The following is a 14,114-nucleotide window of genomic DNA, read 5'->3' as shown; positions in this document are numbered from 1 at the left end:
GTTCTCCCTGTGCTTCAAAGGCTTCCACAGAGTACTCCAGTTTCATCCCCCAGTCCAAAGACATGCGCTGTAGGCTCATTGGCATCTTTAAATTGTCTGTAGCGTGTGAATGGGTGTGCGAGTGTGTGCAATCGTGTACACTATATGGCTAAAAGGTTTCCCAAACTGCTGCCACAAAGTTGGATGCACACAATAGTTTAGGATGTGTTTGCATGCTGTAGCAGTACAGTTTCTCTTCACTGGAACTAAGAGGCTCAAACATGTTCCAGCATGACAATACGTGCTCTGTGAAGACATGGTTTGTCAAAGTGTGGAAGAACTTGAACGGCCTGCACAGAGCCCTGACCTCAACCTCACTGAATACCTTTGAGATGAACCAGAATGCCGAAGGCACCCTAGACTTCGCATGACATCAATGCCTGACTTCAGTAATGCTCTTGTGGCTGAATGAGTGCAAATCTCCGCAGCCATGAGAAAAATTAATTTTAGGAAGTCTCGCTGAAACATGCAAATTAACATGAGTATAATTTAGCCTGTGTGAAAATTGTGTAATTTTTGTTTTTTATTATTATATTACATTATTAATACACTGTATTATATTTTATTTATCATAAACATCAAAATATTTTAAGATAGGATTACATAAATCCAATATGAATGGACTACATTTGACAGACACCCCTATCCAGAGCTACTTACGTTTATCTCATTTTATATAACTGAGAGTTAAGGGCCTCAATCAAGGGCCCAGCAGTGGTAGTTTGGCAGTGCTGGGATTTGAACTCATGACCATCCAATCAGAAGTCCAATGTCTTAACCACTGAGCTACCACACCACCTGGTCTTTTTCCACTCTTCACCTGTCCAGGATTGATTATCCTGTAGCCTCTGATTCTTGTTTTTGGCTGACCCCATGTGGTCTTCTGCTGTTGTAGCCCATCCACCTCAAGATTCAACGTCATGTTTTCTGAGATGCTTTTCTGCTCACCACGGTTGTAAAGAAGTGTTATTTTAGTTGCTGCTAACTTTAACCAGTCGTGCCATTCTAATCTGATCTTTCTCATCAATGTGGAGTTTCTACCTTTTTTTGTTTTTAACATCATTCAGTTTAAACTGTATAGATTTCCGTTCATTAAAAAGTACAGTTTTGAAAACTAGTATGTAAATGAGCAGGTTTGAGAACCCTACTATATTTTCTTCTGGAGTTAGCAGGCTTAAATCAAAGTGGAATACCAAGCACAATATTTGTTTTTGTGGATTAATGTAAATAATTATTTTAGGCGCACATCAATACTTGCTGTTCTCAAAATATACTGGTTAAAATGTTTCCACATTTCAACAACTGCACGTTCCTGTAGGTTCATTTTGTATAACATCAAGAAAATCAGACCCTATCTCACTGAAGAGGCTACACAGATACTAGTCCAGGCTCTTGTCATATCAAAACTGGACTACTGCAACTCACTACTCTCGGGCCTCCCGGCCAGCTCCATTAAACCCCTTCAGATGATTCAGAATGCAGCAGCACACCTCATCTTCAACCAGCCCAAGAGAACCCATGTCACACCCCTCTTCATCTCCCTCCACTGGCTTCAGATCAAATTCAAGGCCTTGATGCTAACATACAAGACCTTATCTGGAACAGCACCCCCCTACCTTAACTCTCTCCTGAAGGCTTACGTTCTCTCACGCAATCTGCGATCGAGTAACGATCAAAGTTTATTAGTGCCTACTCAGCGTGGCTCAAGGTCCCTTTCCAGAAACTTCACAGTATCTGTTCCTCAGTGGTGGAATGAACTTCCAACCTCAGTCTGGACCACAGAATCTCTCACTATCTTCAAAAAACAGCTAAAGACCCACCTCTTCCGTGAACACTTAACTAACCCCTAAAATGCCAACCCCACATTATTTATTTATTTGTTTTTTTAAACTTATTTAAAAAAAAAAAAAAAAAAAAAACTCTATTCTGCGCACTTTGCTTCTCTAGAACTCAATTATAAGATCTTGTAAGGTATCACTACTTGTATCGTTCTCTGCTTGATATATCGCTTTGCTTGTATTTCCTCATTTGTAAGTCACTTTGGATAAAAGCATCTGCTAAATGAATACATGTAAATGTACTGATTAAAAAGGCCTCAGTAACAGCATGTCTTCTTTGACTGCAGAACATCCATTTCACCAGCGTGTCACCAATATGTGCTTTGAACGAAGTTTCGGCGTGCGCCAGCCGAACTTGTTAAGTGACTCAAAGATTTCAACTTAAAGATTTTCTAGGTTTTCCTTCTCAAAACACATTTCTTTGTTCCATAACTAAAAACAGTATAAACAGTTCCAGTATCAAAAACAGTATATTGATTTGTTTATACATGGAACCCTGTTAAGCATGCAAGCAAATTTCATTTCATATCAAAGAATGCAAATGAAACCTTAAGAGGTTTTTATTGTTTTATTGTACACCCACCCACACACACACACACACACACACACCACTTCATACTAGCACACAAATGTGCTAAGCCTTGCTCCAAAACATTCCCTAAAAATTTTTAAAGTAAAACTATCAAAAATACAGAAAATTATATATGTTAGAAAACCAGCTCTTCAGGGATGTGTGTACTGGTTCCATGATGCTTTAAGGCCTAGATAAAATGTCCAAATCAAATCTGATTTTTTCTGTTTCATGACCAGTTTCACATGTGAAACCTCACACACAATAAGATACAGCACTTTAACCCAATGTTCCTGTGTGAAGGAAACTCAGGAAAATGCTGAGGAAAAAAAAAAGAAAAGGAAACCTTAGGATTGAGGTACACCACAATACAGTAATGTACACCTATTAAGTACATTTCCTCTACCCCAAATTTTAAATTCAGCTGTATTTTACAATAATGCTTTGTAATCTGGGATTTACATTACTGACCATCCTGATAATCAGACTTTTAATGTCGTTGAACAAATTAGTGACTTAAGTGACTGTCAAACTTAAGAAATAGCCATCAATAAGTCTGTCATAACTGGTTGCCTTGACCATTTAATATCAAAATAATAATAAAAAATATCAGAATAAGTTCTTAAGTTTCATAATCCACAAATGGTGAACAGTTCCACAGTGTACGATTGACACAATCTGCTGGAGAGTATACTGTAAACATTTTTTATGAGGAATTTTAATGCTTTGTATTTCCAGGTGAAAGTCCTCGATAATATCCTGTACACCTCCAGTGTAACAGCAGGACTGCCAGAATGGACAACCTTCACCTAAAATCAAATCAGAATGAAAACTAGCAAACCCAAGTAGGAAGCCACTCTCAGCAACACCAAATTTTAAAAATAATGCTATACATCAGGGTCATGTGAAAGGCACACAGGGATGCCTATGCTGAAATCCAGGGTGTGAAATCCAGTGGGAGGTGTTTAAGACCCAGCGGGCGCCTGCTGGATAGATGGGTCACTCTCGGAGTTTTGGCAGAACGAGTCAGGGAGTTGCTTGGCATACTCAACCAGCTCGTATGAATCACGTATATCTGACAGACCGAACCAGAACACGATCCAGCAGCCGTCCACGAAGCTGCCATCACAGTGCTTGAAGTACCTGAGGAATAGAAATTGGGACGTGAGAGAGAATGAGAAGATGGATAGCTACGGCTGGTATCTCTTTATGCTGGAGTGCAGGTTAAACAGAAGAGTAAAAGTAAGAAAAGAAAAAAAAAGTTAACAGGAAAATTTGAACTAAAATTCTATTCTAGTTCAGTTTAATCACAACCTGGATACAAACTCAACAGTGGGGCATCTTTAATTTAAACGTGCTGCTATAGTAAATTTATAATCATTCAGTAAATCAGATGGACTGTTCCACTCTCAGAAATAAAGGTACCAGACGGTACTTTTCCTTGTCACTGGGGTGATACCATCAAGGGTATAGCTTCTATAATGTTTGGCTCAACGGTTAAAACTCTGGGTTACTGGTCAGAAGGTCAGGGGTTCAAGTCCCAGTGCTGCCACAGTTGGACCCTTGAGCAAGGCCCTTAACCCTCTCTGCCCAACTTCCTAACAAGCTGGGATATGCAAAGAAAAGTATTTCACTGTGCTGTAATCTGTACATGACAAATAAGGCTTCTTCTTCTACAAAAGATACTTTTACTTAAGAAGGTGCATGTTACGAAACTTTAATTAGCTTTCAGAGTAAAGCTTTAAAAAGTATATCGGTGGTCCTTAAGACCCAAATATGTACCTTTAACTATTATTAGAGCAGTGCCGTGGGTAGCACTGACTTGTGTTGCACGTCTGGTTCAATACTGAGCTCAGGTTACTCTCTGTCTGGAGTGTCTCATGTTCTCCCTGTGCCCTTGTGGGTTTCCTGGTTTCCTCCCACTGCCCAAAAACAGCATGGCAGTGGTTTGGCTATGATACATTACCCCTATGTGTAAATGGTTGGTGCACTGTAATGGACCAGTGTGACATCTAGGACATTTTGGGAACAGCGCAGAGTTTGTTAACCAAAACAACATTTCCAGAAAGTTATAAAATGATTCCCAAAAATAACCAAAGCTGAGTCAAATGCCAACTGTGTTTGCTGGATTAACAATTATATAAATAACGCAAATAACTCAGACTACAGTTGATTAAAATGTTATTTTATACGATCCTGAGCTCAGGTTACTGCCTGTGTAAAGTTTCAGATGTTCCCCCCATGGTTGTATGGTTTCCTCTGGGTTCTCTGGTTTCCTCCCGCCTTCCAAAACCATACAGTTAAGCAGACTGGCTACACTAAACTACTCATATGTGTGAATGCATGTGTGAACCACTTCAACCCAAACCAGGATAAAGCGATTACTGTAGGTACATATATACATATACAAATACACACACATACATACATACACACACACACACACACACATATATATATATATATACACATACATATACATTATATATATATATATATATATATATATATATATATATATATATATATATATATATATATATATATATATATATATATAAAATATATATATATATATATATATATATACATACATACATACATACATATACACAATATATATATATATATATTATTATTATTATAATATTATTATATATTAAATATAAATAAATAAATGTATATATGTATGTGTGTGTGTATATGTATGTATATATATATATTTTTTTTTTATACACACACACACACACACACACATACATTTATTTATATATATATATATATATATATATATATTATAATATTATTATATATTAAATATAAATAAATAAATGTATATATGTGTGTGTGTGTATATGTATGTATATATATATATTTTTTTTTATACACACACACACACATATATATACACATATACACACACACACACATTTATTTATTTATTTATATATATATATATATTTTTTTTTTATACACACACACACACACATATATATACACATATACACACACACACACATTTATTTATTTATTTTATATATATATATATATATATATATATATATATATATTATATTATATTATATTATATATATCATTCATGTTAGTTTCACATGTAAATACGAAATTTTCAAAAGATGTATCCTTGATGGTACCACCCCAAACCCAAGGAAAAGTATACTTTGGTACCCTTTTTTTTTTTTTGAGAGAGAGAGAGAGAGAGAGAGAGAGAGAGAAAGGGAAGAGGTTTGGTAAAGTAAAAACAACCCTTTCAGAAAATTCAGCTCAGGGACTTTAACAACAAAGTGTGTGTGTGTGTGTGCGTGTGCGTGTGTGTTGTCTCTAACTAACCATGGGTTGATACGATTTGTTGCACGGGATCTCCAGAAAAGCCTGTCCAGGTCCTGGCGAATACACTCCCACAGGATCTGACTGGTGCCCTGCCCCTGTTTACTGTCACTCACCACAAATTTATCCAAATACAGAATCCCACTGCTGACCGGCTCTGTGGTGATGATGGCTGCTGCGCTGTACCTGAGGAGCAGAAAGTTCACAACACAGTACTACTCGCAAAATTCATCCTACTACATAAAGTTATTTCACTGACTTCTTTTAAAGGATACGCTGCTTTACTTGTGTGTACAGCATATTTGAATAAAAGTCTGAGGATGCAAGTAAAGGTAATGTTACCCTTCTGACAGATAGATGGAATGAAGTCTGTCCTTAAGAGAGCTGATGTAATCTTCCTTTAGTGTCTTCCCAAAAGATTGGTCAATCAGAGCCAGGAGACGGTCCATGTCTATGCCCTCAAGGCTGCTGTACCTGACAGAAAGTGACAATAATCTCGTAAAATGTCAACAGCATCCTCTAAAGTCAGGCTCATCTAGTCCCTAATACATTTAAACTATGTATACAGTCATGTGGAAAAATAAGTACACCCCAAGGAAATTGTTGGGTTTTTTTGGACATATTTGGACAAACATTTGATCCTCTTTGAAACAGTGCCTATTAATAAAGGTGATGCACTATCCAAGGACATAAAATTGACATTTTGTATCAAAAAAATTGACATTTAAATGAACAAAACACAGATCAGTCACATGGAAAAATAAGTATACCCCTACATTTATAACACCTTCAAATCCATTCAAGATTGGGTGCCAGTGATTAGAACTTGCTTAGGGAATGCCGGTTTTTTGCACAATTATTCAAAATGCCTACAAGAAGTTATTTCTGCTAAATATTTCTGGGAATACTAGCTTCGGAGGCCAAGGGTGTACTCACTTTTTCCACAGACGAATATCACACCTATTGATATTTCTGTTGAATAAATGATTAAATAAGCAAAATTTCCTTGTGGTTTATTTCCTTGAAGTACATCAACTTAATAGGTACTACTTCAAAGATGAGCAAATGTTTGCTTGTCCAAATACGTCAAAAAAGCCAACAATTTCAATGGGGTGTACTTATTTTTCCCCACATGACTGTACTTGGAGTACATTCAGAAAATACTGATACCACCCAGATATTGAGAAATACCATAATTCACTATTACAGGTTTTCACAAGGTTTTGTAAATTAAAACAAAATGAAATATCACTCGTGTTAAGACCAGATGCAATGACGCTTGAAATTGTTTTCAGTGATTAAAATTTAAGTGGGCGGACATGACTTGAGATGGGCCACCTCTATCTATATTAAGCCCCACAGCTGACAGTTTGACTTAATGACAAATGAATTGTCCATAGAGGATAGTGTTTCTGCACTGATCTCTGGAAGAACACTCCAGTCTATTTTATTCTTAAATGGAAAAAGTTGTTTGTTTTTTTAACACCAACAACTCTTGAGATCCTGCTTGGAGATCGGAGAACCTAAAACAACAAAGAAGCCATTACTCAGTAAAAATCACATGACTTCATTGCTTGGAGTTTGCCACCGGGCACCTAATGGAGTCTCAAGCCAAGAGAAACAAGATTCAAATGGTCTGATTAAACCTAAATGAATCTTTGCCTTGAATTCCAAGAATTCCATCTTGAAGAAACCAGGCACCAAATTCATCTCAACATTACAGCTGCTAGTGGACCAAAATACAGACACTTCAAATCATAGTTAAGACATCTCTGTACAGATCTAAAAACAATGTTCACCATCCAATCTGACAGTACTCAAGAGGAAGATCCCCAAGTTCAACTTTGTCAAGCTTGTAGCATCAAACCCACGAAGACTGACAAAGTGCTTCAACAAAGTAATGAGTAAAATGGTCTGAATACTTATGATACTATTAGGATTTCTTCTTAGAATAAATTTACAAAACTTGTTTCTACTTGAAAATCCCTTTATGCTTGGATTTGGTAGGTTCCAGTTGAACAGATTTTGCACAAATAATTATGCTTAATAAAAAGATCATATACAACTGTCTATTTAAATTTAGAAAATGACATTTTGGCTAAAATAGTAATCCCGGATCTTTATTAAAATGAATCAAATTAAAACCACATACTTGTGAATGGGATCTCCATTTTTGAACAAGGTGCCAGAACCTGTAAAAGATAAAATGGCATTTTCAATGACCTATAACTCAAACCACTTTGCAAAAGCATATCAGATATGCTCTTCAATGCATGTACATAAGAACTGACATGCCAAACCCTACTTTTCAAGGGTTTCAAAATAAGGGTTTAATACTGCAACTAAATGAAGCCACTTTACTGCGAAGTCATGTATTTATGAAAAGAAAAAAAGAAAAAAAAGAGGGAAAAAAAAGAAAAGAAAAAAAAAGAAGGATGGAGGTCAAGCAGCTCACTGGTTGCTGGGTTGCTGAGGGTTGCTGACCTTTCCCTTTCCTCTAAAAATAGCCAGTTCAGTTCCAGCATATCTGTTACCGTTCACTCAGCGTACATTTACATTATATGGAATTACACTGAGACATTACTGGTATATTAGTCCTCATTTCCTAGTATGCTTAATACCAAAGTAATTCCTAAGAATTTAATACCTTAAATACATTCAAGAAATTTTTACAGTAGCTATCAAAATTATTCAACCCCCATTGTAAATCAGGTTTATTGTCAAAATGTAGAGACTTTCAGCTGTTTGCAATGAACAAATCAAACAAAAGCAATTGAAATTCTTCAACACAACAAATGCTTCAAGTGGTTTCCCCAAATTCAACTGAAAATGCAACTTATAATGATTTCTAGTCTCAAAATTACTCAACCCCTTCATGACAGGCTTCTTTAGTACTTAGTAGAGCACTCTTTTGCTGTTATGACCTGCTGCAAACGACATGCACAGCTTCTAGCAGCGTTCCTGAGGAATCTTAGCCCATTCCTCATGAGCATCGACCTCCAGTTCAGTAATATTCTTGGGTATGAGTACCACCCCAGTAAACATTTAAATGCTGCCCACAAAATGAACTTTGAACCTGTGTTCTATGTTAAAATCATTTGGTGGAATTAAAAGATTAAGAAAAAAAGCTAGCTTCTGTTATATCAAAATAAAAAAAGAAATAAACTTCAGTTCATTAGCAAACTGAAAATTTGAGTGAGTGGAAGGCATTACTGTGATTCAGAACTGTGTTCTGAATCACAGTTATAAAAAATAAAAATAAAAAAAGACTAACTATGCTGTTTAATGCTGTTTAACCCTGCAACCAATAACCTCCTGAAAATTTGACAAAAATGGCACTAAAGTTTTCTTAAATCTCAACAGGTTACTGATCTACCTGGCTAAGAAAATGTGACTGTAAATTGTGTATCTGCGTGGCTCACCTTTATGACTGAAGAGTTCGGTGAGCAGTGTGTTAGCTGAAGTGATGACTGCTGAGCTCTCTGGACTGAGCTGGTTGAGGAGGTGAGCAATAGCGTTGACCTGCCTGCGCTCTTGCACACACAGCCACTCAGCCGAGGACAAGAGCGGCAGGTCACTCGGCAGGGACACCGTACCCAGCACCTGAAACACACACACATACACATACACAATGAATCAACTTACTAAAGAAACGATGAACAAGCAGACAAGTGTAAAGTGGCAGATTAGACAAGACATGGTCCTGCAATTTTTCTGCAAAGTTCACAGTGATTTAATAATAAATGACCGTATAAACAGATCAAGATGATGACTGTGAGGTAATCACACTAACACACCTACACTTACCTTTAGGTTCTGGTTACAGAGGCCCCCCCAGCTGTTCAGGAACATGACTTTGAGGGGTTGGAGTGCTCGAGAGATGGCTACGGTGACGTCGACTGAATTGAGGAGAGTGGAGCAGCCGGTTGTATCACAGCCAACAGGGCACACCAGGGGAATAGCGCCGCAGTCCAGACTCCACTGAAGCATGGTTGTGTCTACCACGATAGAGGCAGCACCACTAGAACACAGACAGAGCAACAACTGAGAACTAGTTACACGGAAGCCTCAAAATATTACTTGCTCATGATCCAAGCAGAATGTATATGCGTGTCTGTTAGGATGGATTAAAAGGCATTTTGGTGAGTGTGCTGATGAACCTGCTGCAGTGTTGAGGCTCCTGAAGTCGCAGCATTGACTCTGCACTGAAGAAAGGAATGACGCTAGCCGAGCTATACTGCAAGGCCTCAGCAAGAGCTTGGCAATATTTAATCAGTACAGTTCTGGAGTCAGAGGAAACAGGTCCATTTGGTACGCAGTTTTCTTTCATCAGCTCAGGAGGAAGCCCCATTACCACCACGGTCTTCATATCCATGCGCTGCAGGAAGGACAAGCCGAACGCCAGGCTCTGCACCATCTCACAGCTCTTGAACACTGATGGGTCGATCTGGACACACCGGATGAAATGTTATTCAAGTTCTGCTGTGCCTGCCTTGTCGGCTTTTAAAGCACGTCTCTATATGCAAAGTATTTATCAGTGTGTCCACCTGTGGAAATAGATGACCTGTAAAAGATTTTGCAGAGTTATTTTGTGATTGTTGTGGCGAAAAATGCTTGAAATTGCTGCGGCATTTTTCTAAATTTACAACGCAACTGCAGAGTTCTTCTGTGGAAAACTACTAGAATTGGCAAAATTTACAATCGCACAAAATTGTTCTGCACGAAAGTCTTTCGCAGTGAGGTTTGTTGGTAAATGAGACCTTTTAGCTGTACTCATGTTCGACGCATGTGAATGGAAGAGGGCTTTGGCTGAATGCGTGTTGTGATCACGTCACATGACACCTCTTGGCCCAAACCTGCAGAAAATCTGTGGTAATTTTGAAAAAATACTGCAAGCACCTTTTGTTCAACTAATTTAACGAACCTGTTGGTGAAAAAAAAAACATTTTTTTTCCCTATGTGTTAACATTGTATTTTCCATGAGAAGAAAGAGGTTATCTGGAATTACAAGCACTTTCAGCTCATCAACTTTCATACTCATACCAGGTGCGTCTGAGCAACAGTTCTGAAATTCTTTAATAGCCATCTCACAAAACATCATGTTCATTTGGAGCCATAATCAAAAAACAAGAACACTAAAAAAAATGAAAAGGATTTATTATAATTATTACTACTACTAGTAGTAAAAATAGTAATACTACTACCACCACCACCACCATCATTATTCTAGCTTTACTATACAGCCTACTGATTTATACTCTATAAATTACTATAATATAATAATGACTATCGTCATTTTATTAGGTATGCCTGCCATATAAATGCACTTGAGTACGGTACACAGTTAGTGATTAATGTGTGTGATGTGGTGCACAAGCTGTCAGTCCATCTTTACCATGTTCATCAATATAAAAAAGAACAGTCATATGATGACCACTGATCAGATATTAAAAGAACATCCAGGCTGGGACAGGCAGTGTTATCTCGTGTTCTTTTTCTCTCTCTCTCTCTCTCTCTCTCTCTCTCTCTCCCCCCAAATGAAACTTAACTCTGCAGACACAATCATATGCGAGTTTAATGTGGATTCATGATCAGTGCTACTTCAAATAAATGTTTAAATATTACAGTAATTTAGAAAAAAAGAAGAATATTTTAATAAGCTGCCGCCCTACTGTACCATACAGCGACTTATTGTTTGCTCTTGGTTAGTGGTCATAGTGAAATAGACTTATTTATTGATATAGGCCTAATATAAAAATTTAATTCATAGTATTAGACAATAAATTACATTATTATTATTATTATTATTATTATTATAGTAGTAGTAGTAGTAGTGGTCTATTTGGTGCGGGGGGGGGGGGGGGGGGGGTGTGATTAGATGTGGGTTAATGTTAGTACTAAAATATAAAGTTTCAGTCCTGATTGAGGAGATGTACAACTCAGTGATGAAGCTCTCCTACACTGCACCCAGACGAAGCCCCCGGACTAGCTAACATGCGGTCTTGATAGTTTTATATTCTTTGTCACACTGTTCTTCTGTTTCTGTTTGCCTATTTTACAAATATGACTTGATATCTGTTCAGTGCTACTTTGAATAAAGATACTTAAAAAGCATTTATGTTTCTGTATTGTGTTTTTATTCTTGGTCTACCCATCAGTAAGCCTGTTTGTTATGATGTGGCTTGTTTTGGGCCGGGTGTGGTGGTCTGCTCAGGGCCAGAAAGTGCAGGGCCACTTTAGTCCCAGTCCACCAATGATTATTGCTATTAATGCTAAATAACATATGCTGAAAATTTAAATATCGATGTTTAACACTGAAATGAGGACCTCATTCCTAGATTTTGCCTATGGTCCCCAAATCATTAAATCCTCCCCTGCTAAAGGGAATCGCCTATGAGCGATAAGTTTACCGGGCTTGCGTGCTCACTACTGCTTAATAAACGTGTGTTGAGTCAGTATCTCAAACATTTCAATATTTTAAGTGACATATGCTCATATTCTGCATTCTGAATCGATTACAGGGACATTCCTCAAATTACATCCTTCAAATAAAGTAAGTAAGGCTTATTAGGAAAAATGTTTAGGGAAACAGACAGTGACAAACATATTTCAGAATTAGTGTTATTTGACGGTGAATTAATTTTTTGCTGTTATTAGTTGCTCAAGGAGTAAAATGCAAAATGATGGGTGTGAGGTTGAAATAAAATACGCTGACATTCATTAAAAGGTGTGTTTTACCCTGTTATTGTATTATAAATCAGAACCTGGTGTGTTGTACCCCATTGTTATATTATAATCAGACCCCGGTTTATTGTATTATAATCAGACCCTGGTGTGCTGTACCCCGTTATTGTATTATAAATCAGACCCTGCTGTGTTGTACCCTGTTATTATATTATAATCAGACCCCGGTGTGTTGTACCCTGTTATTGTATTATAAGCAGACCCTGGCTCCACAGCAATATAGTGCTGGGGCAAAAAATTTTTTGTCTGAGATAAGAGGCACACCTGTCATTTTTCTGTTTATTAAAAAAAAAAACCACCATTCAGACTAGAGTAGTGGTGGATTGTGACCCCTGGAAGTGACCCCGGAAGTGACCCCGGAAGTGACCCTGACAAATAATAAAGTCCCAATTCTGACCAGCTACCAGTCAGACCACAGTCCAGGCTGGGTAAACTGGTACACTGGTATAGTACTGGTTAGTGCTGGGAGAAAGGAAACGCCTCTGGATTTCTGAATGAACACTACTAATGCTACACTGTAGACAAGTTATTTTTTAAGAAATGCAATTAGAAAAGTTTCATATGTATTGATCCTGTTAGTGAAAGTTAGTTGATTGACCAGCTCAGTCTGTGTTTAGGCAGCTGGTCAGACATAGTGTAAGTTTGTGTATAAAATAAATGAAGCTAGTTTGATGTGAGTTTGTGTCCAGCTTATTGAACTCATTGTAAATAAACTTCGCATACTCACCTCAAGTACGGCGAAGGCAGGCGCTTTACACACACTAGCTCTCTGAAATTGCGTCAGCCAGTAGCGAGCTTCCCGCGGATCCCCGCCGACTTCATTGAGAAACGCTTTAACGTCCCGGTAGACCATGGTGCGGTTCGACCACACACCGCGCTCCGAGAGCGGGATGAAGCTGGCCGCGTCCAGCTGCGTCTGAACGGGTGTCTTGTTAGCAGAGACGGCGGAGCTGACTGACAGCATGCGCCGCTGAATTTTGGCGAGTTTCCGCTGACCCGTGTTCTGCTGCGGCTGAACGAGAGGCGGCGCCGGTTTCGACAAAAACTGACCGGCCATTACGATAGCCCTACAGCCAGAGGACCCGCCGTTTACTTTAGCCATGAGGTCGTCAACTAAGTCGTGTCCGGTGAAGCGAACTCCTGCTTCTCCCAGCTGTCAATGCGGTATGTTCGCCTATGCTATGCTAACCTGCGAGCACATTTGTAGCTCCTAATTTGTCTACACGAAGGCGTGGCCACAACCGGTAACCACGCCTCTTTTACAGTGAGGGTTCGAGATATGTCCACGTGCAGTGCCGCAGCAGACAAGTATGTATCGCTGCAGCCCAGAGACCTCTAAGTGGGACGTACTTACCGCCAAGTGGGAGGTGCTTACCTCAAAGTGGGCGGCACTTACGCCGAAAGTGGGCGGAATTTCAGACATGGGCGGGATTTAGGAGAAAATCCAAAAATGATGGCAAGTATGCGGAAATGCCCAATCGCGCCGAGTGCAAAGGTCAATGATGACAAAACACTTTAAAAAAAATTTTTATTTAAAACTAAATATTAACACTTTTTCTTGTAGTTTTCATTTA

The 14,114-nt window shown here is 38.3% G+C and overlaps 1 protein-coding gene across 1 annotated transcript; it reads right to left on the bottom strand.

The window, feature by feature from the left end:
* Positions 1-3,010: 3,010 nt before the first annotated feature.
* Positions 3,011-13,785, bottom strand: nags (N-acetylglutamate synthase). Its single transcript, XM_017461971.3, has 8 exons — positions 13,268-13,785; positions 9,957-10,243; positions 9,604-9,817; positions 9,219-9,399; positions 7,949-7,988; positions 6,139-6,270; positions 5,800-5,982; positions 3,011-3,591 (listed from the first exon to the last, which is right to left on the bottom strand). Exons 1-8 carry the CDS (start codon positions 13,640-13,642, stop codon positions 3,414-3,416), a joined length of 1,590 nt encoding a protein of 529 aa, XP_017317460.2. The 5' UTR covers positions 13,643-13,785; the 3' UTR covers positions 3,011-3,413.
* Positions 13,786-14,114: the final 329 nt, after the last annotated feature.

The sequence above is a fragment of the Ictalurus punctatus genome, chromosome 2 (assembly GCF_001660625.3).
Source record: "Ictalurus punctatus breed USDA103 chromosome 2, Coco_2.0, whole genome shotgun sequence".
Classification (NCBI taxonomy): Eukaryota; Metazoa; Chordata; class Actinopteri; order Siluriformes; family Ictaluridae; genus Ictalurus; species Ictalurus punctatus.
The sequence above is the reverse complement of the archived record's forward strand: the minus strand, read 5'-3'. Positions and strand labels throughout refer to the sequence as shown.

Excerpts from the sequence above, each read along its gene's own strand:
- nags (XM_017461971.3), bottom strand. The coding sequence starts at position 13,642 with ATGGCTAAAGTAAACGGCGGGTCCTCTGGCTGTAGGGCTATCGTAATG. Across the intron at positions 9,818-9,956 it reads GAGCCTCAACACTGCAGCAG|TGGTGCTGCCTCTATCGTGG; the intron begins GTTCATCAGCAC and ends TCTGTGTTCTAG. Across the intron at positions 3,592-5,799 it reads ACAAATCGTATCAACCCATG|GTACTTCAAGCACTGTGATG; the intron begins GTTAGTTAGAGA and ends TCTATTCCTCAG.